This window comes from Caloenas nicobarica, chromosome 17, assembly GCF_036013445.1.
Source record: "Caloenas nicobarica isolate bCalNic1 chromosome 17, bCalNic1.hap1, whole genome shotgun sequence".
NCBI lineage: Eukaryota > Metazoa > Chordata > Aves > Columbiformes > Columbidae > Caloenas > Caloenas nicobarica.
This window is the reverse complement of record NC_088261.1, coordinates 1,168,297-1,195,657: the sequence shown is the minus strand read 5'-3', so window position 1 is coordinate 1,195,657 and position 27,361 is coordinate 1,168,297. Positions and strand designations below refer to the sequence as shown.

The following is a 27,361-nucleotide window of genomic DNA, read 5'->3' as shown; positions in this document are numbered from 1 at the left end:
CACCTTCCCGGAAAGGAATGAGAGCCGTCTGCTGAATGGTGGCAGCTGCTCCCCGGCCTGCGGCCGCGGCGGGGACAGCCCGGGGCTCCCTGCCATGCCCGGCGTCACCAGCCGCCCCAGAGCTGGGACGGGAGGCGAGCGACGCCGCGGCAGACGATGGGGGAGCTGGCGGGACGGCCGGTGCTCCAGGGACGGGAACTCGGGTCCCGGCGCGGGACGGGCAGCGAGGGGCGGCTCCGCTCCCAGGGACAGGTGCGGGACTCCATCACCACCTCTCAGCGCGGCCCACCCCCCCCGAGCTTCAGCAAGACCAGCAGGAGCTGTAGACACCTGACTTTATTTTAAATCAAGCCACTAAATTAACAGGAACATTCTACGGATCCTGACCTACGGAAGGCCGCACTGTGCAGACACGCAGGCAGGCGCGGGCCCCTTCGCAGCGCACGCTCGCTGAAGTTTCTTTAAAGCCACCCAAGGCCCACTCTGCACCTGATACAATCTGCCCACAGCTTCTGCACTTACTTTAAATATTACTAGGTGCAACATAATTGATTATATAATCAAATGTAGAATGTACATTATCAAGATATTGTAGCACTTCACAGGCCATTTAATCAGCATATCTGGGACTGTGCCAAAATGAATTAGCTTGCATTAAATTTCAAGTACATATTATTGGTTGTATTTGTCTCCATGTTTAAGCAGGCACTTGCTCTTACAAAAGAAATCTGAAATCCTTCAATTACAGAAATAGATTATTAAAAAAATGGAAGTACACTTTCCCAGAGTTGCAGGGATTTGCAAAGACAGGGATTTCTGCTCGACTCCAGCAAGTGGAAGAGAAGCACAAGGCAGCTCTGTGGCAAAGGAACGAAGCCAAACCCTGACACCGACACCGCTCCCCTCCAAAACCCAGGAACGTCTCCTTGTTCCTGCCTCCAGAATTTAATCACCACTGCTGGAGAGTTCAGGGGTGCAGCAGCTGCCAGAGGTGCCCCGAGAGAAATGACGTGTCTACAGAATCGGCTTCGCAGGGGAGATGTGTCCGGTGGCCGTGCTCAAGGTGACTCCTGCTCCCCCGGGTGCTGCAGCGGCACCGGGGCTGGGGGGACAGACCCGCCGCGCCAGGCGGGGTCCCCCCAAAACACCAGCACCTCATGTGCCGCCCCTGAGTCCCCATTTCCAGCGGAGGTGACAAAGTCCCCCCTCCCAAACCACCGGGGACGCGGTGCCAAGCCAAGGACACTCTGCGGTGAGCGCGCAGGTGTCTGTCCTCTCATTAACACACACGCATCAGCCAAGATAAATGGGGAGGCAAAAGGCCACACTTCGCCACGGTGCGCTCTGAAAGCGGAGGTGGTGACGCTGCTGGCGGCTGTCACTGCTGTCCCCAGGCACAGCACCAGCACGGCCGTCCCCATCCCCACCAGTCCCGCACCGGAGGGACAGGAGAGCCACCGTGAGACGGTCCAGCCCAGCACCGCGGCCCGTCCCAGCTCCGGCTCCTCCGACGGCCAGCACGGAGCGCCCATGAAGGGGGACGCGGGACACGTTTCCACGGGCTGCACCTCCGGGGGGGACCCTCCCTGCAAAAGTCCCCAATCTCCGCCAGTCTGTTTCTCACAGCTGTGGTTTGCCATCTCCCCGGGTCAAGCGCTGCCGCATGCAAAGCCCGACGACCCACCGGACGGTGCGCGTCCCTACAGGTCTGCGTGGGGACTCCCCACCCCGGGCCGCGTCCCAGGGCGCTGCCAGCCCTGCATGGGAAGGAGAGCGCGGGCCCTCCGTTGCCCTGCTGACTCTGTGTATCATAATGAAAAGGAATAAAGAACTAGGCACCAAACAACAAAAAAATATTCAAGGAATTGAAATAAATACTGACTGGAGTCAAGGGAAATACCAGCAAAAATGAGAAGCTTAGCCTCGGGTTAATATAATACCTTTGAGCTGAGCAGTGTGACCCCTCCAGGCTATAGCTTCAGGCAGCACACAACATTCTTGGACATTATTAATATCCTTGGCCAGGACGCCATCCCTGCTGCTCATGCACCGTATCAGTATTTGCCTAAGCAAACAACGTATACTACTGTGAGAGAGTGTCTGGCTATGACAGATGCTCGGAATACACGCACCATTTGTTCCTCTGGATACACATGTAAAGAGCAAAGTATTTGCTGAGCTATTCCTGGAAACCAGCTCCAGCACCGCGAGGTCGGCACGCTGAGCCTGCCCGAGGGCGCCACGCAGCCCCGAGCATCCTGAAAATGCTCAAATACCCGAGTTTTCCCCCTGTGTGCATGGGTTAAATGCAAGAAAAAAGTTCAGACCCTTCTGGTGTGCCATTCCCAGGAAAGCTCTGATCAGAAGAAATAGAGGAGAGGGGGGAAATTGTCCCTTCTTAATATAAGCTCAAAGTCTGCTTTTTTGTTCAAGACCACAGGCAAAGAGAGATACCATCAATTCCTTCAGTACATAAATGCTTATCAGAGCAAACAGGTTCAGGTTTAGCACGGACTTCTAGGAAATGATGAATTACATTAAGATAATCACTTTCTTACATATATATTTAGAGCTGGTATACAGGGGAAAAGCCCCCATCCATTACATTAATGCCATTCAGAAATTCGTGTCAGCTTTTACTCGCCAACTCGAGAATCGCCTGTACATTGAACTGCTGGGACTTGTCCCAGAGGGCCTGTTGGCGGTGGCCGTGCAGAGGGTGCCGCTCGTCCCGGCTGTCACCGCGTCGGGTGACGTGTCACCATGCCTGGTGACGTGCCACGGCTCTGGGTGACGTGCCACCGTGCCGGGTGGCGTGTCACGGCTCCGCCGCGCCGACAGCTCTGGGGCTGTGGGGCGACAAGCTGTTGAGAGCCGAGACGTCCGTAACCACGGCGGAACGGGCGGCAGGAGCAGCGTCTGCTCCTCAGGACTCACACAACAACGCTCACCTGTTTACTCCTCCAAGCACCGGCAACCTTATTTCAACCTTATTTTTCTCTTTTCTTTTCCCTTGGCAATGCCTGTATCAAAAGGAGACAGACTTTTCTGAAAGACCCTGCGGTCAATTTGCAGGGCCCTTTATCACAGAAAGCCAGCCTTTGATTTCAATGGCACTACATTTTTTTTTAAAGGCACTATTATAAAGGAGAAATCTTCAATCACTGTATATAGACTCTTTTCTTTCCCAGTAAGCCAGACACAACCTGCTGTGGGAACGCCGATTAGAAGTGGAAGGCAGGCGAGCAAAGGGTTCTAACAAGCACGTTACATCTGAAGGAAAACAAAGGCCACATCATAAGGCCCTCCAACAGAATTGACAAATAAATGAAAATATTACATAGCACACGCACTCACAGAATTAAAACCTGGAGGCTGGACACCTTACTCTTCTGCCAAGCCAGTGCAGCCCAACTTTGCTCTCGTGTTCCATAGGGTTTGTTGGTTTTGCTGTCGCCCTCCCAGGACCGCTCAGCAGAGCTCGGATCTGTCCCCGGGCTGGCAGGTATTTCTGCAGCTGTCCATGTCCGGACCTGCTCCTCAGCCCTCCCTGTTGCCGAGGCGGGTACAGAACGTCTGCACAGAGGTTCCCCTGACGAGCGGCGTCTCCTCATCACCGCCACGGACACCGGCAGCCCCGGCTCCATCCAGAGCCGCACTCCTCAAACATGGCATGCAGCTTCGGTTTTACACAAGTAGTCCCACACAGTCAGGAGTCACCAGATTTAGGGGGCAAAGGCTGAAAGTAGCCATTAAAATATACATACAAATTTTTGATATGGCTTAGCCTTAATATGGTTACCGTGACAGCTGTTCAGATGGAAAAGCCGAAGCCAGTACTGAGACACTCTGGAAAGCTCAGTTCACACACACGGAGCAGAACTGGTTTCACGTCTCGTCCTCCCCGCTCCATGCAGACGGAAATTCCATCAGGGAGGAACCGAGCGGGAGGCTCCGGGTGCAGCTGCGGGACGAGCAGCGACCGCACGTCCGACCAGCTGGAAATCACACTCCAGCGACCTGACACCAGCCTCGTGCCAGCATCTCTGCCTCACCCCGGCTCCGCTCTATTAAATTGTGGATGCTTTTGCTTTTTCAGCTGTCTGTCTCACAGAAAGAGCATGGCCAGGGCAAGTACACATTGCTTCAGCCTTGCTGGAGAAGAGGAGCTAATCCATTTACCGGAATCATTTGTTGATATTGCCAATCTCCAATTGAAGTGACCACAGTAAACCTAACATATCTTAATCATTTTTGCTACTGCTGGAAGCCAGGCACAGAAAAAAGCCAAGAGAGTATTTTGGGAGCTCTGTTGGAAAGATCCCATTGTTCTTTGCTGCATCAATAAAAGCAGTTTTGCTGTTTGATAGTATAAAGTGTCCAAGAACCAGATGCAACAAAGGAGCAGAATCACCCTGGGAAAGAAAACTTTTAATAGGGACCACACAGAGCCAAATGGCTCTATAAAACGGATCTGCTGGTAATGCAAAAGGAAAGCAAGGCTCAGGCAGGCGTGTTGCAGGCACAAAACCCAGAGCGCTTTGCTAATAATCCCATCTATAATTTCAGGATGCTTTCTAATACTCCTCAGATACAGTGGGTGCTTTCCTTCCTCTGCAGCTGCATTTTGAGATCACGCATGGATAGACAAAGCAAAGAGAGGTGCTTTCTTTGCTGAGCACCGGACCTCAAATAACCGCGACTTGGTCATCACCGAGTGCAGCACGAGCCCTGGCTCTGGACGCTGCTCTGCGGAATATTGCACAGCGCAGGACGGCCCAGCCCAGCGCCCGCAGACTGGCGGGTTTGTGCCCAAGCTCCCCCAACAAGCGCAGTCCATGCTGCTCCTTCATCTGCCACCTTGTCCTGCAGCTCCAGCCCAGCTCCCAGGTGCATACGCCCAGCAGCGCTTTATTACAAGCCGCCTTCTCTTCCCTGCGTTTTTGGTGACATTGTTTTATGGATTTCCCCACGCGCTCAACCTTTGTTCAAACCATTGGGGAAATCTTTATGCTTAAAAACAAAAGCTCCAGGAACAGCAGTCGCAGGCAAAGGAAAAGGTGAACTAATTACACATACCAGAGCGTTCCCTGGAGCATTTGCACAGCCGAGCTGCCCCGGGCCCAGACCCCCAGCAGCTCCATCCCTGCCTGTGATCCGCACCTATAGCAGCAAACGCAGGGCACCTATAGCAGCAAAAGCTTGGCACCTATAGCAGCAAACGCAGGGCACCTATAGCAGCAAACGCAGGGCACCTATGGCAGCTGAGCCCTGCAGACAGAGGATGCTCCTCCAGCACAGGGACCTCGACCTGCAGATGTGCCTGAAACCAGAAAGGTGCAGGGGAGACAGCCCAGCACTGTCACGCCAGCCAAGCAGTTCAAATTAGAATATCCTTTGCTTCCCAGCTTTCAAAACAGACAAAGAAATTGCCTTTGGAGCAGCGGTGTTTACGTGATGACCTTTTCCCATTGTGTCTGCAGGCATGGAGAACAAAGCTGTGGCAGAATCTCACCGCAGCTCTGGGCGAGGGGAAACGCGGCCATTTAATCGCCACTGTGGAAGTTGGGGAGTCGGTTCAGGGTTTGGGGATTTTTTGTTGGTGTTCTTTTGCTGGGACATTCAACCAGTGCTGAGGGCTGGAAACCCCACGACAGCTCAGCCCGACCTCCCGCCCAGGTCTCAGCTTCCAGTGACCGACTCAGAGTGTTTGCAGCGCTTAGAGCTTTTAAGTGCTGCTCTCAGCCTCCTGGGCTAGTTCAAACCACGTTTTGTAAAGGGTAAAGCAATCTGCAGGGTGCGGGGCCGGGTCTGCGCTCACAGGAACAGTCGCTGCTCGTGATGCTCGTCGAGCACAGTGAAACGCACTGGCCAGGTCTCACACAGACTGCTCCTCTCTGCGGATCGACACGTGCTCAGGGATTTACTGAGTCAGAGCAGGGCCCTGCCGGGACAAGGGCTTCTCCGGACCAAGTCCTGGTCACTACCAGCTCCTGGGCTGCGGTTGGAAAAAGCGGCTCCTGCCCCAGCAGCACCAGCCGCCATGCTCGGAAACCCCGGCCCAAAATCTCCTCCGTGAACCTACAGTCGCGTTTCATCCTGAGAGGTACCAAGGGAACTTTTGGGGCACTGCATACAGCGGCTGCCTGTCTCACTGGCCGTTCCCGGGGGGACCCGCAGGCGCCCGGCCCCAGCCCGGCCCCCGGGAACCACGGAGCTGCCAGTCCCCGCTTGTTCACCCACGAACCCCCTGTGTGACCTCGGGCAAGTTCCTGCCCCGCAGGACCTTATTTCCTGACCCAGAAAGGGTGGGGTGATATCTGTAAAGCGATCGGGGTGAAAGGACCCACCGTACATACAGAGGGGAAAAAAGCAAACCCAACACACCCAGCAAAGCCGCGCGGCCCCGCGAGGCGCGGCACAAAAACCTTACTGCCGGTCAATGGAACAGACTATAGCTGAGGATCATTAACTGCATTAAAAAAGTTGGATGTTCTCTAACAATCTATGCCATTTTAAATGCCGGCCTTCCCCTGACAGCGGCTGATAACTGGAGCGGCGGCGCCAACAGAGGCGACCACCCGCCACGGCCCGGCCCGCTCGCAACGCGGCCTGGCCGTCCCCCGGGCTCTTATTTAGATATTAATCCGGCTCCCACAGCCGACCAGTGGAAGAATACTGCTATGTATACTCTCATAAAGCCGCATAATTATGAATAATGCCTTGGTTTTTAACAAAATAAATCACCACGCACCAAAAAAAGTGCTTCTTCCAACCTAGTGCTGGAAGAGATTAAAATGCCAAGTGAAGTGAAGCATCCCTCTTCTGAAACACCGGCGCTCACCATTATTCATTGCTGTTGGCAGGGCCGCCGAAATGCCAGAGCCGCCGGTGTCCGAGGGGACCCGGCCCAGGGCTCCGATACAACCCCAGGCACCCCCAGCCCCGACCAGGACGTGAACAACCCGGCAACGCTTCGTCCTCATCCAAAGTTCATCGGCTTGTGAGAGACGTACAAGCAAGAAACCACAGATAACGCATTGCCGAGAATATAAAGCTCTTGTGATATGATGCATTCAGTGTACGGTTTCAAAGACTTAATGTTTTGACCCACTACACGATGCCGTTGTCATTTCAGCCTGGCAAGACCGACTCCCCGACACCGCGTTTCACCCAGCCCAGGACGATGCTTCGCCGGAGCGCAGGCTCAGCAGTAACAGCCACGTTTCTGCGCGGCGGCTGCTCCGCCTCAACCTGCTCAAGTCATCCCCTGCAACGGGCTGCACGACCCAGGGAACTGATTTATAAAAATAAAAAAGCTATAGATTGTTTTGGTTACCGCAACATCTGCCGAGCCCAGCTGATGGTATCTCCATTTGGCCAGGCCCCACCTAATCCCATGAGCTGCCTCATCGACCGCTTGCATTTTGACTTTAAAAAGCCCAAACGTGGCCACCGGGAACTCGCAGCTCACGCACAGGATGAGCCGCAAAACAATGTGGAAACCACCAGCAATGGTGAGCTCAGAAGCAAACTCCCAGCAAAGCAAGGCCGAGCCTGGCACGCAGCGATGCTGCCTGTCCCCAGACCCCGCGCGAGCTCCCGGCTTTGACCTGACCATCTCTTTGGCCGAGAAAAACCGAAATTTCGCCCCCAAAGCACAGAGATGGGGTCTAGACACAGCAGGAGACAGCCCGATGGCTGCACAGGGGATCGGCACATCGGCTTCCGCTGCTGCGCAGAAGCCGTGAAAACACCTTCAACACCGGGCGCGGACGTTGCCCAGCCCCGCGCCGGCGCCCAGGGGGTTCTGGCGACACATTTAACGGCAGATCCTCCCGTTTCCGCTCCCCGCGCAGGGAAAGTTTCCGATCCGCCCCGCTGGCCCGGGGCTCCTGCCTCGCCACGCTGCTCTCTCCAGATAAACACGGCGCTTTTAAAAATTATCTTCTGCCCACAAGCGAGACACACACAAAAGCAGCCACTCTGCTAGTCAATAATGGAAACTTTCAATAGATCAGGAACAGAGATATTTTCAGCATGTTTCGAATCAAGTTCAGAAAGACAGCTGCGAAAAGAGGGGAAAACATTCAGATGTTCGGAGGTTTTCTGGCATTTTGGCAATTTTTCCACCTTAAAGTGCAAGAATAAAAGTTTGGGTTTTTTAAGTAAATTGCAGCTTTAAGTTCTGTATTTCTTTCCTCCCAAAAAACCCTTCCCTTGACGAAGAGCTAAACCTGAGCAGAGGACGCGGGGAAGTTGCTGTTCCCCGTTCTTTGGAGGTCGGTACTCCATTTCCGCACATACCAGACATATTTACCCTGGTTGGCCAGGTCCTGCAAGCGGAAAAGAACCCAAACCTCTCAGGTCAAAAACCCGAACCCCGTCCCCTCATTCGCTCGCCCAGCACCCCGTGCCCAGCGCCGCCTGCGCTCGCGCTGGAGCCCACGGCTTTGCAGGGGATAATTTGCCGCTCACGGCCAGCATTAGCAATGCCTGTCTCTCAACTAATCAGCAGGCAATTAGCTGGAAGAATTCAGCGTGAAGCTTCAGATGAAGAGTAAACCTTCAGCCACTAAGTTCCATCCTCAAATAACGAGACTTTATTTTAATTTCACAGTGATAATATTGCACAGTATCTCCTGCCCTTATTTACCTCCTGGAAATAACATTAGCATTTAACAAAAAATATCCAGCAACCAGCTTTCACCTATTCCTATATATCATTAATCACTTAATTTGAGAATTAAGCTCTGTTGATGGACGCAAACTATCATTTGGAGCACACAGGCAGTGCTAATATTTGAATAAGATAACAACAACAGCAAAACACAGAGACTAATATGTGCACAGTCATTCTTTCCAACAGGAAGGATTCAGTTTTAATTTTCACAGAACATTAAAACCAATTTTAATTAGATTATACTAGTGCCTCCCTAACAAGGGCTTGCGAGGGAAAGGCACCTCGCAGCAGAAGAGGAACAACTTGCCATTTAAGTAGCTTAATCACTGAAGAGCTTTGAGGTGGCTCCTTTTTTTTCCACATTGTAGCCTTCTCGCACTTTGCAAAGAGGTTGTCAGAGATGTTCAGTCATAATCATTTATCTGGAAAATGAAAAGTGAGCTTGACAAACAGGAGTGAGATCAGAAAAGAAATAGAAGAAAAAAACCTGTCAATATGTGAAAGACATCCTGTTCCTTCCCAGTGACCCAAAACGGCAAGGTTTGCTGCTTGAAAAAATAAAAAAGGGAACAACCTCCAAGGAACGGCTTGTACGCGGTGCAGACCAGCGCCGCCTCCATTGTGTTTTTCTTTAACAGCTGATGAAACTGCTCGTGCGCTTTTGCTGCGAAGGAGAATTTAAAAACAAAACAAGCGAAGCGCAGAAGGTTAAATATGTGGATGTAGCATCAGCCCTACGTAAGCCCGCATCTGCCAGGAGGTCGGAGCTCGGCAGCAGCGCCGCGCAGCCCAGCTGGGCCCGCGGACACGGCTCCTCCGCAACCCCACGTCTCACCCCGTGTCTCATCCAGCGACCGCGCTGGTCCCGCTCGCGCAGCCCCCCCGCCCTCCTGCCCAGGGCATCTCGAGCTTGTCCTGACGGCAAAGGCCGCGGGCAGCTCCGCGCAGCCCGCAGCACGACCCGCCTGCAACCAGCGCGCTCCCGGCCGCGCAGAGCCCGCCGCGCTGGGTTAACCCGCAGGTCCGACCCGCTCCCAGGGGCACAGCATCGACTCACTGCACCGGGGAAAGCTGAGATCCCGCCCAGCCTCCCTTCTGCACCAGATGGGACAATCGGGAGCACACGTTAAAAATAATACCTGGTTTTAAGTGCTCTAATTCTAATTAACAAAATCTCACCGGGACTTGGAGGGGGAGAAGCAATTATACCAAATCCTGCGTTGACACTGTCCTGTGATTACAGGTGTAGCTAACACAGCGACGAGAAACCTCTCCTGTGCATCCCCTTCCAAAGCAAGACCCCAAAGCTATATAACAATGGTGATTTAGGGCAAAAACAACAATTATTTTGCCAACTACACTCGTGCAGATCTCTAATGTAGCTTCTGCCGACCGAGCCTGTGGAAGGATGACAAAGAATATACAGACACGCACCAAGGAGGCTGGAAATCCAGAATGCAGAGCTCGGGCTCCAGTTTTTGAGACCCCTGCAATAAGAGGCGCTCTGCTCCCCTGCACAAACCAGCGCGAGGTTCGGCACGGCCCCTCGCCCGGGCCAGGAGCAGGGACTTGGCTCCCGGCGCGGCCGCACGCCTGCATCGCGGCACCGTGCCGGCCTCGGCGCGTGTCCCGGCCTCGCAGGCTCTGTACGGGATGCAGAAATGCTTAATCCTCGCGGTTCTTCTCAGAATGAAGGTGTCTTCACACTTAGGGGCCCTAAGTTTAACACTTAAGTTTTCAAACGCAATTAAGAAACGCTATGAAAACTGCCAACCCGCTTGGCCAACAGACCGAAGCGATGAGGAGAAGGACCCGGCCCTGGGTCCCTTTTCAGCACCTCAGACTGAGCATCCCAAAACCAAAAAAATCACACTTGACTTCTGGAAGCCCTTGGCCACCAGCTGCTCCAGGGCCGGGGGTGACACGGGGGGCCGGGGGTGACACGGGGGGCCGGGGGTGACACGGCACAACAGCAGGTCCAGCTCTACGGGTCGGGTTCAAGCTGCCCTAAAAATACTGCATCCTCCTCTGTCGTGCATGCTGCTGTACTTGTGACCGGTGGCCTTTTTCATATATTTTTCTTCCTTTGTTTTTTAATCTTTCCACTTTTTACTCAATCAGCCCCCGTGTTTACAGCTCACTACACCACAAATCCTTATTTCATGTCACCCACTGGCCCAAGCTGTCCCCACTCACTGTTTCTCCCAGACAAGTTAATAAGATGGAAGGCTCCCCGGAGGCCTCGAGCCAGCGAACATTATCACTTGGAAGCAAGGCAGAAATACTGACACATCGGAAATGACTTCAAGCCTATTAATTACCCTTTCTTCTCTGGCAGATCTTTGAGAGAGAGCCTGACAAATTGAAAGGCAGGAGAGAGCATCGCTCCCTGCCCCACAAACAGCCCCCCCCAGCAACAAAAGGAAAAACATCCTCCCCCTCAGAGAAAACCCTTTGTTTTGCTATCGATTAATTCATCAAAAATTAGGTGAAACAGAGGCTGCCTGTTAGTGACCAGGAAAAGGGGTCTGAGTTTGGAGCTTCCTATCCCTGAGTGTCAATAATCTCCGTTCGTATCACCCAACCCGGTACCCCTGGTACTCAGAACCTCAGCGAACACCCCTCAGCCCATTCTGCCCCCCTCCAAATGCACTGTCAAATCCTCGCTGGCAGAATTGATCCTAATTGTTGTATGCATTAGATATTAAATGCATTCCTACGTGCAACGTGGCTTCAACGCCAAGCTTTCAGCAAAGTCTATTGTATAAATAAACGACTGGATTTGTTATTCAAGAGCTTCAGATTTGACAGTATTAATTTTGATGCAAAGTAGCCACGCAAGTCTAGATAAAGTCACTACCTTCCACTACAGCTTTACTTTTAAGGCGATTTTCATAATTTCTGGTTTAAAAAAAACCACTACAAAATAACTTGAAGAAAAATCTTCAAGCCATTACCTAGAAAACTATCATTAAATCATTTGTTCATTTTTTATTAGTATCACTGTAATTAAAGAGAATCATATTTCAAAAATATATCTTCAACAGCACTTATCAAAACCCATCCCTGCAGCCTATCAATTAGTATTACAATAACCTCGCTCCCTTGTTGCCTCTGCTATTAGCATTTTGATTGAATGTCTGTTGAAAAGTGACTGCTAACAGAAGATTGTGTTCAGAAAGTAATGTTTCTTTATTCGCTTTCATTGAAGCTTGTCTAGTTGTCTCCAGTTCCTACTCAAAAGAGACAAGACAGTTCCAAAAGCAGTAATTTTGATGCGGGATTATTTTTTTTTCTCCTCTGCGAGGTGAGATAGATTGGGTTAGGCTGGACACAAATGCTATTAAATCACTTGACAGCAGATTTGGGGTCTGGACCTGCACGCGCTCCAAGGGGCACAAACCACGGGCGAGTGTCACGGCAGCAACAGCCACCGGCGTCCCCCAGTCACCTGGAAAACACACACCACAGGTCCTGGCAAACCACCTTTCACGAGGTATAATAATAATAATAATAATAATAATAATAATAATAATAATAACCACCAACAATGCATGAACTACTTGGGGAAGTTTCTGGCCACATTTATTACTAATAGTATTGAATGTTAAACGCAAAAATTTATTAGATAACCCTTTGGACTTTGGGAACGTACTGGAGAGAGTTAAGTTCGCCAGCCATAATAAAGCCGCTAACGAAGGATGGATCTGTAACTAACGTCATTACGGAGGGGAAATGGATGCATTCCGCAAGTACCATGAATTATAAAGACAAGAGTTCATTAAATCTACTATATTAAAATAAAAATGACCTGCCATACCAGACAGTTCTATTTACTGACATTCCCACCGCTGACGCCTTCCCCTGGTAAATCACATTCCGCAAGCACAACCAATACTTCGCCAAAAACATTTTAACTACTTGGATATAGCGGAAACTTGCAGGCAACGTTGGGTTGCCCTAGAGAAACCCCACGGTCCCAAGGCTCGTTTTTATGGCTTTGAGGGTAAAACAAACGCAGCCCAGCTCCGAGTCACCCTCCCGCCTCCCGCCATGTCCCCCAGCGCACGGCCATGATGGGAAATGGGACTAATTAGCAATTTAGCAGGGAGGAAAGAGAGGGAAGCGGGCAGCGAGCGCTGGCGCCGGTCCCACGTCCTTCCTCCCCTTGCTCAGCCTCTCCCTCCCCTGGCTGCGGGGAAGGCTCCGCACACCCCCTTCCTCCTCCTCCTCCTCCCCGGCAGCCGGGCGGATCACCCTGTCAGGTACCAATTCATTTGTAAAACACTCTTATCAAAGATTTAAGGTGAAAGATAAGAAGAGCATACTAAATCATCATAAAGGAAACAGTGTATAAGGCATAGCATTTTACAAATCAAAACAGTTGTAGAAATGGGACGAATACAGAAACAAACGGCGGCAGCGCCGGGGGGAGGCGGGAGGGAACGCGCCGGATTCGGGAGATATTGAGCACGTTTCAGGTTTTCTTGGCAAGTCGCAAAGCCTGCAAAGAACAGGAGCAGCGACACTCTCACTATCATTTTAAAACAGAAATAAAATGCCAGGTACGTTCATACACGAGCATGGACACACACACATCTGTACACAAACACCCGCGTGTTCATATGCCTTTTCATATAGATAGATCTATAAATATAGATACGTATTCTTCATACCATTACCCACGGCTGTTGGGTGCTTTTATCAAAGTCATCTGACCTGGAAAGCAGCTGTTGTTAATACCACTGTTTTATTATTTATCAAACCCATTTCTTCACAGAATGACTGACTGGGCTCCCGCAGCTGCTCCCGTGCTCCCCGGGCAGCTGCTCCTTCCCCGGCAGCTCCGCAGCCCCCCCGGCCCCACGCGCGGCTCCCGAACCCCAGCCGGCTCTGCAACCGGCCCGTTGTGCTCCTGGCCTGCCAGGGACAAAGCGGATTCAGCCAAACCGCGCAGGGGCAGGGCGACGCGCTGCTCACCTGCAAGAAAGCCCATCCCACGTTTTTGTCATCTGATTTTTTTTTGTTGCTTCCCTGCAATTGCACGGAACTTCCAGGGTCTGGAGAAAAAACCAATGTTTTGAGTTCTTTGTGCCCGCAGGAGGGACACAAACCGGGGCTGGCATCGAGAGCAGAGACCTGACCAGAGGGAAACGGGCTGCACAAACGGAGAAATCGGCAAAAGCCAAACCCGCCGCAATACCTGGGAGTGACTGCGGCTCATCCAAACCTCCCGTGGGCTTGCGGGGGAATATCTGTTGCCTACAGCGTATTCTCTTGCCAGGCCTCTCCCTATAGATCCTGCCCCAATTCTGCGTGTGCTGTTGAACACGTGTTGAACACGTGTGCTCACGCGTGGCTCGCGCCACGGATGGACGGTTTCCATCGCTGTGACTGACGCCAACCACCCAGCTCCCAAATGACCCACACGGGGCCACCAATGGTCCCACTAGGAGCAAACGCGGAGAGATGGCGCCTGCAGAGAGCTCTGGAACCCCAGGACGGGCTGTGCAGCGTCAGCGGGGTCGTGTCTGTCGCTCCTGCTCCCCTTCCGGAGTGGAGAAGGAGGAAGGTGTTCACATCCATAGCTGTTTTACAATGGAGGACAATCTGTGAATTATTACACTAGTTTAAGGTACTCTTTCTGGTCCAGAAAACACTCGATAAATTAAAAAGAAAAAAAAACCAACACAACCCAAATCTGCCGACCTGCAGTTTTCTGAAAGAAGCTGTTTTTCAACTTATTCTATTGAATCCAGCAAAAAAAAAAAAAGTGCCAGATGTTCTTATTTCAGCTTATGTATACAAAAAACATACAGGATAAGCAAAATCACTCCTTGCCAGTACATATTAATCAACCTAATTAAAGAAATCCTCAGTCAAAACTTAACGTTTTGGGAAAAACGCTGCGTAGGGGTGAGCGGCAGCGCCGGGAAGCGGCGGAGCGCGCGAGCCCCGTGCGACACGAGGAGCCGGCCCCGCGCAGGGCCGGGGAGGACGGAACGGTGCGGGAACCTCGGTTTTTAGAGGGGGTCTGTTCTTCCCCGCTGCTAACGCGGACACGGCGGTGCCGCAGCACACACGGTGCACATCTAAGGCCAGTAATTCGAACAGCTGCTAATTTGCTAATACAAGAGGATTGATTAGGTGGAATGTATCCACGCAAGAGCTGTAAACCGTTAATTGCGGGGTAGCAATGTTTGCATTTACACACGCCATTACCAAGCCCTCCTTCCACAGCAGAGTCACTCAAAGCTCTTTGCTCATAAAAGTGACTCCGGGAGCAAGTTCTGCTCCCCAGAGCGGGGCCGGTCAGCCCTGGGCTGCAGCACCCCAGAGCCACGTATCCGTCCATGCACCTGCACAGATACAGCCCACGGCCTGGACCAGCAGCCCCCGAATTAACAACACGTAAAAACCAATGCCCAGAAGCAGAAGGGCAGGCGGGATGGCGAGGACACGGCGCGGCAGAGCCGCTCGAGCAGGACCTGCGGGGGGAAAAGCCTTCGCTACCGGCACTATTTGCAAGACCCATGTTTCTGCTGAATCTCAAGATTTTGGGGATAGGGGATGCGTTATGTGTTTGTTTAAACAGATCACCAGGAGGCTTTACATATGATGATGACCTTGTAAAATTAAAGGCTTCAGCAGCACCCGCGTCCCAGGCAAGAGCGAGGTGGCGGCTGATGGAGAGATTCACCGGGCACGGGGGGCAAACCAGCCTCTTTGCTGGGAACATCCTCCTCACCTTCACTGCAAGTGCTCTAAAAGCTTCACTATCAAACCCAGCAGACAGAAAGCACAGCTCTATGAAAAACAAAAGCTCCTTCCCCCCCCAGGCATGCTTGAGAGGACCCGCCCCGTCTGCTTTCAGTGATCTGCTGGGAGAAGAAAACCGCACACCAGGGAGCGAACGCTGCGCAGCGTCTCAATATTTTCATCTCACATTTTTGGGCACGGCCATGCTGCGAGGAGCTGCCTGTTCTCTCAAGGTCACCACGCAGATTTTAATTCTGCTGGTTGTAATAAGACTGCCCATCTATGTAAATGTTGCATTTTGTTCTCCTCCTGTTTCCGGCCTTTCCTCAATTAGCATTTTCGAGCAGTCCCACCAGACTCAAAGCAATACCTGCTGATGGCTTCGCTCCTGCATTCTGGGAAGGAAAAGGGGGTTGGTTTCATTGGCTGGGTAGAATCACAAACAAGATCTTATTCACGGCGTTTAGGGTTTCTTGCCATTCACAGATCATCAGGATTTTTGCTAATTTGTCTGTCGCTCAAACTGCCTGCTCACAGTGACAATGAAGATGGTGAAGTGCATTCGTACCAAATGACCTCGCTGTCTTCTCACGGCAGCTCCAGCTGGGAAGATCACGGTGTGTGTCTAACACAAGCCCTCGTCCTGGCAGAGCCCACACAGCCCGACTTTCTGCAGGGTAACAGCACCATTATCGTAACTTCAAAAAAGCTCTTAACTATTTGCGCAGCTCTTGCTTTAAGTGTCCTGGAGAACCTTCCAGAGACGAGGCAGCCTCCACTGCTTTACCCTGCGCTCTCCAATACAACCGCGGTCTAACCGCACTGAGTTATTGATAGCGGTCAGTACTAAGGCAAATGGGAAGGTTTTTCTTTTCAAGGTGGCGACTGTTACCACAGATCTCTGGGAGGGAAAAGCCCGTTTTCTGCTCACGGTCCTGCCTGCATTGAGCCCTGGATGTCCCACGGACACCTTCCGTGAGCCCAGCGCTGCCGTCCCCACCTTCCTGTGCCTCTGCTCTCCCATCCGAGGCATCTGGACATCGGCCTCTGGTCACCTGCAAACCCACCGTTTATTGCATTCCAGCAGTTTCCGAGAGCTTAACTGATGTTTGAAAAGCTATATAATATCTTCTGTATCCAGGCGCCACAGAAACCCCCTCTGCAGAGCTACCGGTGGCCCCGCGCCTGCCGTCACCTCCACGGGAGGGGACCCGGGGACAGCGCCCGGGACTGGGCCCTTCAGTCAGCGCCTCCTGTCACTGCCCCGGCGGGGCGCTCGGAAGGACGCTGGATAAATTAAGAAGGTCAAAAAGGTCTGGCTGTGCAGGGCTCTCCCTCTGGGGAGAGGGAATTGAATAACCTGTTTACACACGTTAGCTATGAAGACAAGCTACAAATGAGTTTTACGAGCCCACTGTCCTTTACACCATACTGCTGATATTTACCTTAAAGTCTGACTGCGTAACTGAAGACTTCCAAACTAATTGCTGGGCTGTGTTTGCAGCCTTCACTGGAGGTTGGTGGAACTTTTCTCTTATTATTATTGTCTTTGTTAAACAAGAAAATAAAAATGCCAAGCCACCTCCCAAGCGCTGCCGGCCAGCCGAGCCTCTCCTCTTCTTCAGAGAAAGCATTTGCACACACCTCTTCCTCCAGCGCGGCCTGGCCAGGGCAGCTGTTCACTCTTTCTCCTCCTCTGGATGTAATTTTCATTACCGGTATAAAATTAAGCAATAAGGTATGACAGACAGTACATAGCTGGGCAATTATTCCAAGCCTCAGGCGGCGTTCTGCAGCGCGAGGCTGGGGGCAGAACGGCGGTAACCACCGAGACGTTCCATAATCGCCTTGAAAAGCGTGGCCGGGAGCCTGATCTGCTGTTGTGAGGCAGAGCCACCGGGATGCAGGGCTCATACCGGCCCCAGTGTGGCGATTTTTACACTTCACGTAAGGTGCCCTGATGCAGCGGCAATAGGCGCTGGCCAGGAAATTAAAAGATGAGGGAGACGGATCCAAGAATTGGCAGCTTCTCCTTCTTGCTCTGTGTGTTGGAGCAGCACCGAGCGCGGGGCCACCGGCCTGGCAGGGGCTGTCGCCCTGGCCCTGGGGACGCCCTCGCGGTCCCCACCGCACAACGCGGGGGCCGAGGGGGAGAAATCGATGCCAAATGGGAAACTGGGGGACGTGGCCGCAGCCCCGAGCGCGGGGCGGAACACGAGCCCTTCCCGCGCTGCCGCTCGCCGGCCCGGCTGCGCCGCGGTCCCGCCGCGATGGGGAGATGTGGATATTGCTCTGCAGCCGCCAACCTGTTCTACAACATGAATATTTATAAGCGAGGATGTAATATTAAAAACATACACATATAAAATATTAATATGGCACATGTCATAGCTGCAATCTAAATAGATAGGTATGACTGATGGCGTTATTGCTCAGCCATCACCCCTTTCACTGATAGGTCTGTAAATGGTAAATAACATTAACTAATGAATCTCTGCAGGCCTCAGGTGAAGTTTTCAAGCAAATATTTGCTTAAAAGGCACTCTAAAAAAATCCCGTCTGCAGCTACTCCTCCCCCAGAGCCTCTGTGCCTGTGGCAGGAGATAAACACCCCGTGTCTCTGTACGGCGGGGGTTGAAGTCTCTCTCCTGGCGGCCCTGGGATGGATTTCACCCCAGCCAGCGCTTCCCTCCAAACAACCGCACTCTCTGGAGCCCCATTTATGAAGTGGTACCACCGACAAGGGAATAAAAGCTCGTCTCATCTAGGAAAGCAATAACAATAATATTGCCTCTATTTATATCTTATGTCACGCTTTTCATCCGAAGCCCTTAAAGCACTTCATGCTCTTAAAAAAACACCAGCGCCAAAATCCTGCAGGTCAAACCTGGCTAAACAGCAGCTCTCGCTTTAGCCCCATCCTTCTAAAAGCAAAATTACGGGAGAAGGCGAAAGGTTCCCTCGTCAAAACACACACCACTATCGCCAGACTGCTGCCAAGAAAAGCTATGCTGAAAATGACCAAATTAGGCAATTATTTCTATGTATTTTAAGTACTCTCTACTCAAAACTGCCTGGGGATGTATTTTTAAATGCACGTGACCTTGCCTTACTTGAGGGAGATGGCAATAAACAAATAATTACAGCGACTCTTAATTATATTTATGTCTCATCTATAAAAACGTCAATTATAACTTCAGAGGGTCATCTACAAAACGGAGGTTTTGGCAGCCGGACAGAACACAAAAGGCTATTTTTCTCCTAAGCAAAGCATCACCCTTTACCCAGGCACAGCTGATATCTCACTAACAACATCCCCCCCGTCTCTTCCAATAAATACAACCGTTATGCCAGCTGCTTCACCTGGACAATTACTCTCATGCACCGAAATCTGCTACAGGGGGACGGCGCAAACAGGACAGAGCCTGCACTGTGTCTCGGTGGTACGAGATGCACAGGCACGAAGCTTTCCGTCTGAATTCTGCAGTTTGAGACCAAACCCCACACCCTTTTCGGCCCTGAGGGTGGTGAGGGCCTGGCCCTCCTGTCCTCACGGGCATGGAAAACAATAAAAACCACTCTGCCACGATCAATGCTTGTCTTGTGGAGATGTTTTAACCCCCAGCACACAGGATATTGTTTGCATCACGCAGCCAGCCTTCCTTTAATTTTGTTTAGTTTTAAGATTAAAGCAGTCCAAATCACATGCTGTCACTTCCCTCCTCGCTCCCCTGCCATTCCCAACTGTCTGAGAGAGTTAATTGATAAGAAAAGAACTCTGGGGCTGTATGGCTTTGAAGAACATACAGTATTACATTCAATACCGGCAGTTACAGCTTGGGGGATTCAATCACTCAAAATCTCTATTTGTCTTTTTGCAAGTTCACGGCGCGGGACGGAGACGACGCGCGGAGAGGAGCTGGAGCAGCCGCGTGGGAGCGCGTGGGGCTGGACCAGCGTCCCACCGCGGTGACCACCCGCACAGCCCTTCCCTCGGCCCGTCTCACCTTCCTGCTCCATAGCTGCGGAGAGAAAGGGGAGCTGCCAAACAGATCTTCCTTCCCACAAAACGCAGGGCAGCCTGCAGGATACGGCTTTTTTTCTCAGTTTTAGTGGATACGACAAAGCAGCAAATCCCGTCGCTGGGGTCTGGGACGGCCCAGGAAGGGCACAGCACAAGGACGAGCCGTCCTGCTTGCCGGGCAGCACGTCCGTGCGTCCTGGAGCTGCCGTCCCCATCGGGCGAGAAGGACGTCGTCATCATCATCGTCATCATCATCCTGCCAGGCTCCCTCCAGCCCCACAGATCAATAGCTAATACTGAACTCCAGATTTTATCTGCACTTTGCAAGGGCAACAAAATAACACCATCCTCTTTTTTTTTCTTTCCAATGACTAAATCCTTTCAAGACTGACCCAGTAATTTGCAGCTCTATGACATTTTAGGCAGAGACAAAAGTGATGGGAGCAAATCTTCCCAAGTGTGCGGAGAACTTCTGTGCGGGGGTTTTGCTCCCTGTACGGAATCGCAGCAGTACAGTACAGGGTACAGAAACAGCAGATTACCAACACTTTCTTTCTAAGAAGAAGTGGCATCCTAACTAAGCTGGCCCGGAGCTATTTGCCGTCTAAGTGCTCGTTCCCTCCGTGCCCATGATCACAAGTCAGTGGCCAAGCCCAGAGGAGAACCCTCGCAGGACAACGTGCCATCCCGGGGGAGCCAGGGATTGTTCTACCCACACTACTCCAAAAATTAACCACTCCTGCAATCACGGACTCACAGATTTTGTAGCCTGCCATTAATACAGCTAGACAGACAGGCATGAAATGCAACAGCTTTGAGTCTTGTTTTCTTTACAGAACATCCAGGAATAGCTGGACATTAAAAAAGACGCCAGCAGAGGCAACAAAGTGGTTCACTTGATGACATTTTTAATGTTATAAAAGTTACGTGCTCCGTTGGCCAGGCATTAAGTTTTATTCTGGGTGGGGTTTTCAAGCCTTCCCAAGGTATTAATAAAACTGTTCAGCGGTGAGCAGTTTTGAAAATCCCCCTTGCTATGTCCGGTTAAATCTGTGCATTCCCACTCACCAACTGGTGCGGGCTCAGCGCCGCGCGGGCGGGTTACACGCACCAGTAACGCACCAGTAACGCACACATGCCAGAATTATGTCAACAAATATTCTCAACTTGCTTGCAAGGAAACTCATCTCGCCTCCTAGCAGCAGGGAGTGAATTTTAATTCTTTTCCTTTCCCTTGCCTACGTTGGTTATTCCAGGCATAGACTAACTACAGTAAACCACAACGGATATTTTATCTGCCATTTCTCTTTCTCTTGGCTAATTTGAAGATACAGATTGCAATCCGCAAGTGGATTTAAGAATCGCCATTAACGCTGTCGCTGCACACCGCTGCATTTCAAACATGTTTCCAACACAATCAGAATGTCACAATTTGTAAAATCTGGGGTGATTTTATAAACGATCGATGCAGTAGAACTCGCTTCATCCCAACAGCCCACTAGCCAGTTTATTAGCCTGATTAGCGGTAGCTAGCTGTACAGAAAAGGAAAAAATGTCTGAAAAGACTTTCAAGCATGAAGATGAAGAAAACTCTGTACCCCACTTTTCACACGTTTCTTCTCTCCGGCCGCACTTGGCAGAGACAGACCGGAGCTGCGGCCGTGCCCCTGCAGCGCAGCCCCTCGGCACCAGCCTGCACCCGCTCCCAGGAATTTTGGCTAATCCCAGCAAATAAGCAGCTTTGTCCTTCCCGCAGCAAAAGAGTAAGGCTGTTCCCTGGGAAACCGCCTCGCAAACAGAGCCGACCCTCCCGGGGTGCCCGGAGCAGGCAGGGGCTCCAGCCCTCTCTGTCCCCTGCTCGGCACACGGGGACAGCGCGGGTAACGTCACCTCCCCAGCAGCACCCGGAGTCTGCTTCGGGTCCCTCTGCACCCTTAGTTCCTCCCCGCTTAGATACCATCTCGGAGCCCCGCAGCAAGGCCAGGGTGCGAGGGGCACACGACAGACCCGGGGCTGCAGGAGCCGCGAGCTGCGCTGCCTCCAAACGCACATCGCGTTAAAGCGGGGAGGTGGGTGGCATCAAATCAATTCCTTTGAAGCGAAAAGGGTCTCCAAGCCTGTCCCCAGCGCAGCAGCTGGTGCCATGGGTACGTGTACCCCCTCCCAGTGAAGAGCGTGGCTGTCAGGCTCGCTCCCCACAGCTCGGCTTCTGCAGCAGCGATAACGTGAACCACTCGTCGAGAGATAGAGGAGCATCATTTATTTCCACTGAAAGCAATGGCCATAATACTGAAAATAATGCTCAGCTCATTTTCACAGAACTGTACAAGCAGTGATGAAACCTCGTCTCTCCTGTGAAATATGTGGAGGGAAATTCCTCTTCTGGAGATCCTGCTTACTCTGAGCTGCCGTCACCGGAGGACAAGCAGCCTCAGCTTCAAAGCTCCAGCATGCTTGAAACCCCAGAAGGGGTTTAGCACCTTCATTGTCTGGCATCTCAGCTTAACTGGCCTTATGCCCAGCTTAATGTAGTGCCAGCCTGGCCACCTCGGTACAGACGCTGTGCTCCCCTGCAGCCTCGCACACAGCTCCCGGGGCTTTACCACCTCCAGGGACATCACCGAGCCCGACAATGGTCCTCCCAAAGATCAGTCACCAGACTGACCAGGAAAGTCATCTCTAACCAAGAAATCCCGGTGACACGCAGCATTACGTGCCGAACAGCCCTTCCTCTGCAAGACCCACAGGACAGAGGGAGCGTCTCAAACCCAACCAGCTCCGCTGACGTAGCGCCACGGGCCATCGCGTCGACACTGGTTTTTGGCTGTGCTCACCATGCAGAAGCTGTCACGAAATGCGATGTCTGAGCTGCCGTTCTCTCTTACCTCTATGCCTGTTGGTCGTCTTGTCAAACATAAGCATGGCGTCCTCTACCTGCAAGACACAAGAGGGGAGATGCAGCTTTAACACACCGGTTGCGGGGGTCGCAGACACACAACAGACAAACGGGGAGGGGGAGATAAAGGCAGGAGGAGCCATGACTCGGGCACGAACGATGCGTCAAATCTCCCAGCTCTTCCTTTTGGAAATCTGTTGCTTTCAACCCCCGTCCCAGCTGACGTTTCATCCTAAAGCACAAAAGTGAACATTAGAAGTTCTGCTGCCCTAGAAAGCCAGATATCTAAGGAGCTTTTCCACCTCTCATGTGTCCCTGTCTGTGCCTCATCTGAGCCGTTTCCCCTTTTGTGGGGAGATAAGGAAGGGCCAAGAGAGGAATCGTGGATGCAAATCGAGGCCATGACTTTTCCAAATTAGAGTCACTGTCTTGGCTGAGAATTAGGAGGTTTCAAGAAGTATGCGCAGGGCAAAATCCGGCCAGGCAAGAAAGGTATTCAGAGGTTTTGAAAAGGCCTTTTGAAAGCTAGAGGAAAGAGGGGAGAGAGAGGAGGGAGAAAGTTTAATTCGCATCAGGCTTGGCATTTCCACTTCACAAGAGAGATGACTAATGAAACGTATTGAAGTGCAACCAAATTGCTTTCAACTTTCATTACTATTTGCATGATTTATTCCACCTCCATTTAATCTGTGCAGCCACACCTAAAATTTTACACTTATTTCAGAAGGATGTTGTGCTGGGGTTTACTTTCCAGCATTATCACATTTAAACCTGTTGCTCAGAGGCTGCAGGAGCTGGGGCAGGTTTTGCTGCAGGAACCGTCCTGGGCAATCTGTCTGAAAAGGAACTACAGACTCGCTATTCCCCGTTGTAAACCAGGGCTGATGAAAACCTGTATCACCGCTAAATTGCAGGAGTCGCTGGGGGAAGAGAGAAGATCTGTAAAGAAAAGGTTTTATTTTTTAAAGGAGTCCACTGGTTGCCTGTGGGTGGGTTTTGCAACGGGTTTTTTGGTTTGTTTGGGGTTGGGTTTTTAAAGTTTTTCTTTCCTAGTAATTTGTATGATACTCCCATGTTCTTATATTCCGGCTTTCTATAACTCATTTCTTTTAGGAAAGCGGCTCCCAACGCAGTTACGCACTCCCTGCACCTCACACGGGGCCGGGCTGCGGCACAGAGCAGAGAGGCAGCATCTCCTGGAAGGTGGGAGCGCTCGCGGCGGCCGTGCCAGGTCCTGCTGCCGCCGTGCCAGGTCCTGCTGCCGCCACCTGCTCCGGGAACCAGCGCGGGGGCCCAGGGCTCCTGCCCGGTGCAATCGGCAGCTCGGGGGGTGCAGCTGGGCTGCAGCGGGGGAGCAGCGTCCAGCCACCCAGCCTGCGGCTGCGCGGGGACCGCTCTTGGGAAGCGGGTAAAAACAGCTTCAACCTCCCTTAACTACCGGACCAAAATACATTCCAGGATACAGCAAAAAAAAAAAAAAAATACAGTGCAGCAAAACCTTACACTGTGCCTAAACCCAGCTGAAAACCTCTGTCGAGTTAACTTGTTCTCAACTTCCTCAGTCCTAGCGGTTTGCAAAATGTGTTCGCAATGGCCTGAGATGGAGTGAACCACATCTCCTCGATACCCATCTTGAATGAGACCTGAAGATGCTGACGCACTGAAAAATCCAAACCACATTCAGCAGAGACCCATTTGTCCTGCTGTTTTTCTTTACTCCACAGAAGAAAACTCATGAGTAACGTCAGAAGACAGATAAGGACAGAGCTCCCCGTCCCCTGACCACCACCGCTTATCTCTGCTCTGGGGTTATGTTTGCACAGCAATCTTTATTTTTCATTCTCAGAGGTCTTAGCCTCACTGGAAACAAAAATTACACGTTGCACCTAATGCTGTTCCCTGGAGCATCGCGGCTGCCTGGCCTCGGGCCACGCTCACCACCCCCGTTTGTCCCCATGCCCATCGCTCTTGCAGAAGTTTTAAGTCTTCCAGTGTAACCTTCCTGCCCAAATCCACACCGGCATCCAGCGAGGTCTGGGGCACAGACCCCCAGCCCAGGGAGCTCCTGGCTTGATCCACACATCCCACGGTGACACCTCCTCCTGCAGGGACATTCCTGGGGAATGTCTTCGGAAAGGCTGCTTGTATTGCTCTTGGGGCGGAGGAGCCGTAAGATGAGGCACAACACGACTGCAGCCTCGCCTGAGCGTGGCCGTGGCAGCCCAAGGCTCCCGGCAGGGTAAAGCCTGCGGTTTCAGAGCCGCAGGTCTGAACCTCTTGTGCAGCCTCATCCTGCTCTCCCCAGTGCTGCCGTGACAGAGGGGACGGGTCCTGGCACAGGACCACGCACCGGAGGGGGCTCAGGTCACACTGGTCATTCCTGCTCACACTGGGGATCTGCCTCTCCCACCAGTACAACGCGACACCTCCTCCCACCCACCAGACCCACCTCCTCTGGGCAAACAACATTTTCTGCCAGGTATACTACGGCCCCACTTCGCTGGCACGGTGATCTTGGCAGAGATCTGGTTTATGCAAATAGATGCTCATTAGCGGTCCCAGCGCAGCCAGTCCCGAGGGCTCCGCCGCGCTGGGGTCCCCGGGGCGCCAGCTCCGTCCCCCCCGCAGCGGCTCCCGCTCCCGGTACCACGAGCAGGGCAGACGTGGCCTAAGCACGCCTGCAACAGAAAATAATCAGTGGGGTGTTCTTGAAGCCAGCTGGTGCCCTTTCAACAACGTCTAATTGGTTATCTTTTCTGTTTCCTAAGGTCAGAACATTTTATCTCCGTCTCTGCCCTTTCTGAGTTTACCCCACCCTGCGTTATTTTTTAGGGCAGCCATTGTACCAGAAGAATAGCCTCTTTCCTCCATAGTCCGGTGACACAATGAGACTTCTTGAAAACTCCTGAATAGATAAAGTGCAACGGCAAAAGGAAAATTCTATTAACACTTTGCAAAATAAAACATCTAAGAGCTGGTTAGACAAGCGCGAGAAGAAAATCAATATGGAGAGGGCAGTGCGCTTAGAAAAACTTTTCACCAGTTGCAAAAAGGTGGCGAGGGTATGGGAGGGAGGGGGGGAAAGAAACTTATTAATTCAGAAAACCCATCAATGGTATGGAAATCTGGCAGAACAGCAAGAACTGAAACTACAAGAATTTGAATATACAAAGGGCTGAATAGAATGAGAAAACCACACTGCCTCACACACACAGCCCGTTTCTCACGGTCCTCTGTGAATCAAACACAAGCGGTTTGTTCAAGTTTTCATCAAGGAGAAATAAGGGACACAGTCAAGGTAACCGGCAGTAAACCCTGTAGTAAGCAAACTGATCCCTATTTCAGTGGAAGGAAAAAAACCCACAACCCACAGATGAAACTCAAGTAGATTCAGTAGCTGTGACTGCCAGAAGTTACCCCCCCCTCCAGAAGTGCGTTCCCCCCTCCAGAAGCGCGTTCCCCCCTCCAGAAGCGCGTTCCCCCCCTCCTCCAGCCCTCGCCGGCCCCACGTTTCAGAGATGCAGGAACAGCAAGTTTGCCAGGTCCCAACTCAAAACCTGCAGCTCGCACCTTGCTTATGGACGAGAAGGAAGTTTTCTCCAGGGGTAGAAGCGGGACTGAGATGCAATCGCCACCGGCAAGGCCGGGGTGCACCCAGTGGCAGCTGAACCCCCTCCCCAAAGCTCCTGGAAACCCAAAAACGTGTATTCCTTTTGAGACGTAGTGTGGCTCGACATGGAGGCTTAAAAGAACTGCTTAATCTGAACTAATTATCGGCATCAAATGAGAGTGTATTACAAAATGAACAGTCTTGGCGCTTAAGGTAAAATTAATAAAAAAAGAAAAAAGGACTTGCCAGATAACACCAGTTACAAATGGACACTTAAGCCCAACAGACTTCTCTGTCCCAGCATACCCCACACATATATCCAATTTAGACCCAGTTTCTTATATAAAGCCTAACTAATGGGCTTTAGTTTATTTAACGTTTTTTTTTCAATCCACTTGGGGCTCTGAGAAAAGGAAGGGCTACACCGCTTCTTTAATCACTGCCTGGAAGGAGGAATAGGGGAGAATAGGAGGAAAGAAAAAAACCTGGAGGAGCCAAAGGCTTTAATAATCCTAACAGTTCCCAGGGTTATTTAAAATATGCCCAACCAGTTCACAAAAGGCTCCACGGAGATAAATGTATTTGATTTTCTTCCACTTTAATGGAGGCATACATTTAAAGTAACAAAACCAGGGTGACCTAAATAAAATGACTATTAATTGTACTCAGAAAGGCTCTGAATTTAATGCAACTGATCTAGCCCGGCACACCATTCTCCGCTCCTTCCTCCCCCTTTCCCGGTGGGGATTCCGGCCCCTGTGTCCCAGGCTCAGCCCCGGGCAGCCGGGGCGACCGAACCCCCGTCACCCAGCCCGGGCCACCCTGCGCCCCCAGCGCTGCCGCCCCAGGCCAGGGGGTCTTCTGGAAAACCTCGCGCCTCGTCTTGTATTTCTCCAGCCGCGCGGCGTCCGCACGGGCTGGCGAAGCCACGAGGTGCTGCCGGTACGTGCAGCTTGGAACAGCAACGCGCATCGACCAGGCGCATCTGCACACGGGCTTCACACCTCCCGCTTCTGGTTCCTCCACTGGAATCAAGTTTACTCACTGAGTAGAATCTCCACGGGAAATGCCCATCACTACACCGAATGGACACAGGTCTTTACACCTCACACCCACATCCAGCCCAGGAAAAGTTTTTCCTGATCCAAAACCGGAGTTTCTGACACATCCAGAGCAGGTTGAGATGTTCCTGCGTCCCCACAAGTGTCCCCCCCGGGGATGCAGGAGCTGTTTGTTTCCAACACTCCTGAACAGGTTTGGTGCCACGTTCTCATCCCTTCGAGGTAAAGAAGAATTAGGACAAACAAACGCAATCAAACACGGTGGCAATTCAGAGTGGGTCCTGGGAGAACAGACACCGCAGAGCGATGATGCTCGGCCCCACACAGC

The 27,361-nt window shown here is 51.9% G+C and overlaps 1 protein-coding gene across 16 annotated transcripts in view; it reads right to left on the bottom strand.

Annotated features, from left to right (window-relative positions):
* Positions 1–27,361, bottom strand: part of MSI2 (musashi RNA binding protein 2) — a 202,057-nt gene that overhangs the window by 56,508 nt on the left and 118,188 nt on the right. For all 16 annotated transcript variants that reach the window (XM_065647368.1, XM_065647363.1, XM_065647362.1 and 13 more), the window contains exon 7: positions 22,352–22,400. In XM_065647368.1, the coding sequence (XP_065503440.1) occupies positions 22,352–22,400 (49 nt within the window). The remainder of the gene's footprint in view (positions 1–22,351; positions 22,401–27,361) is intronic.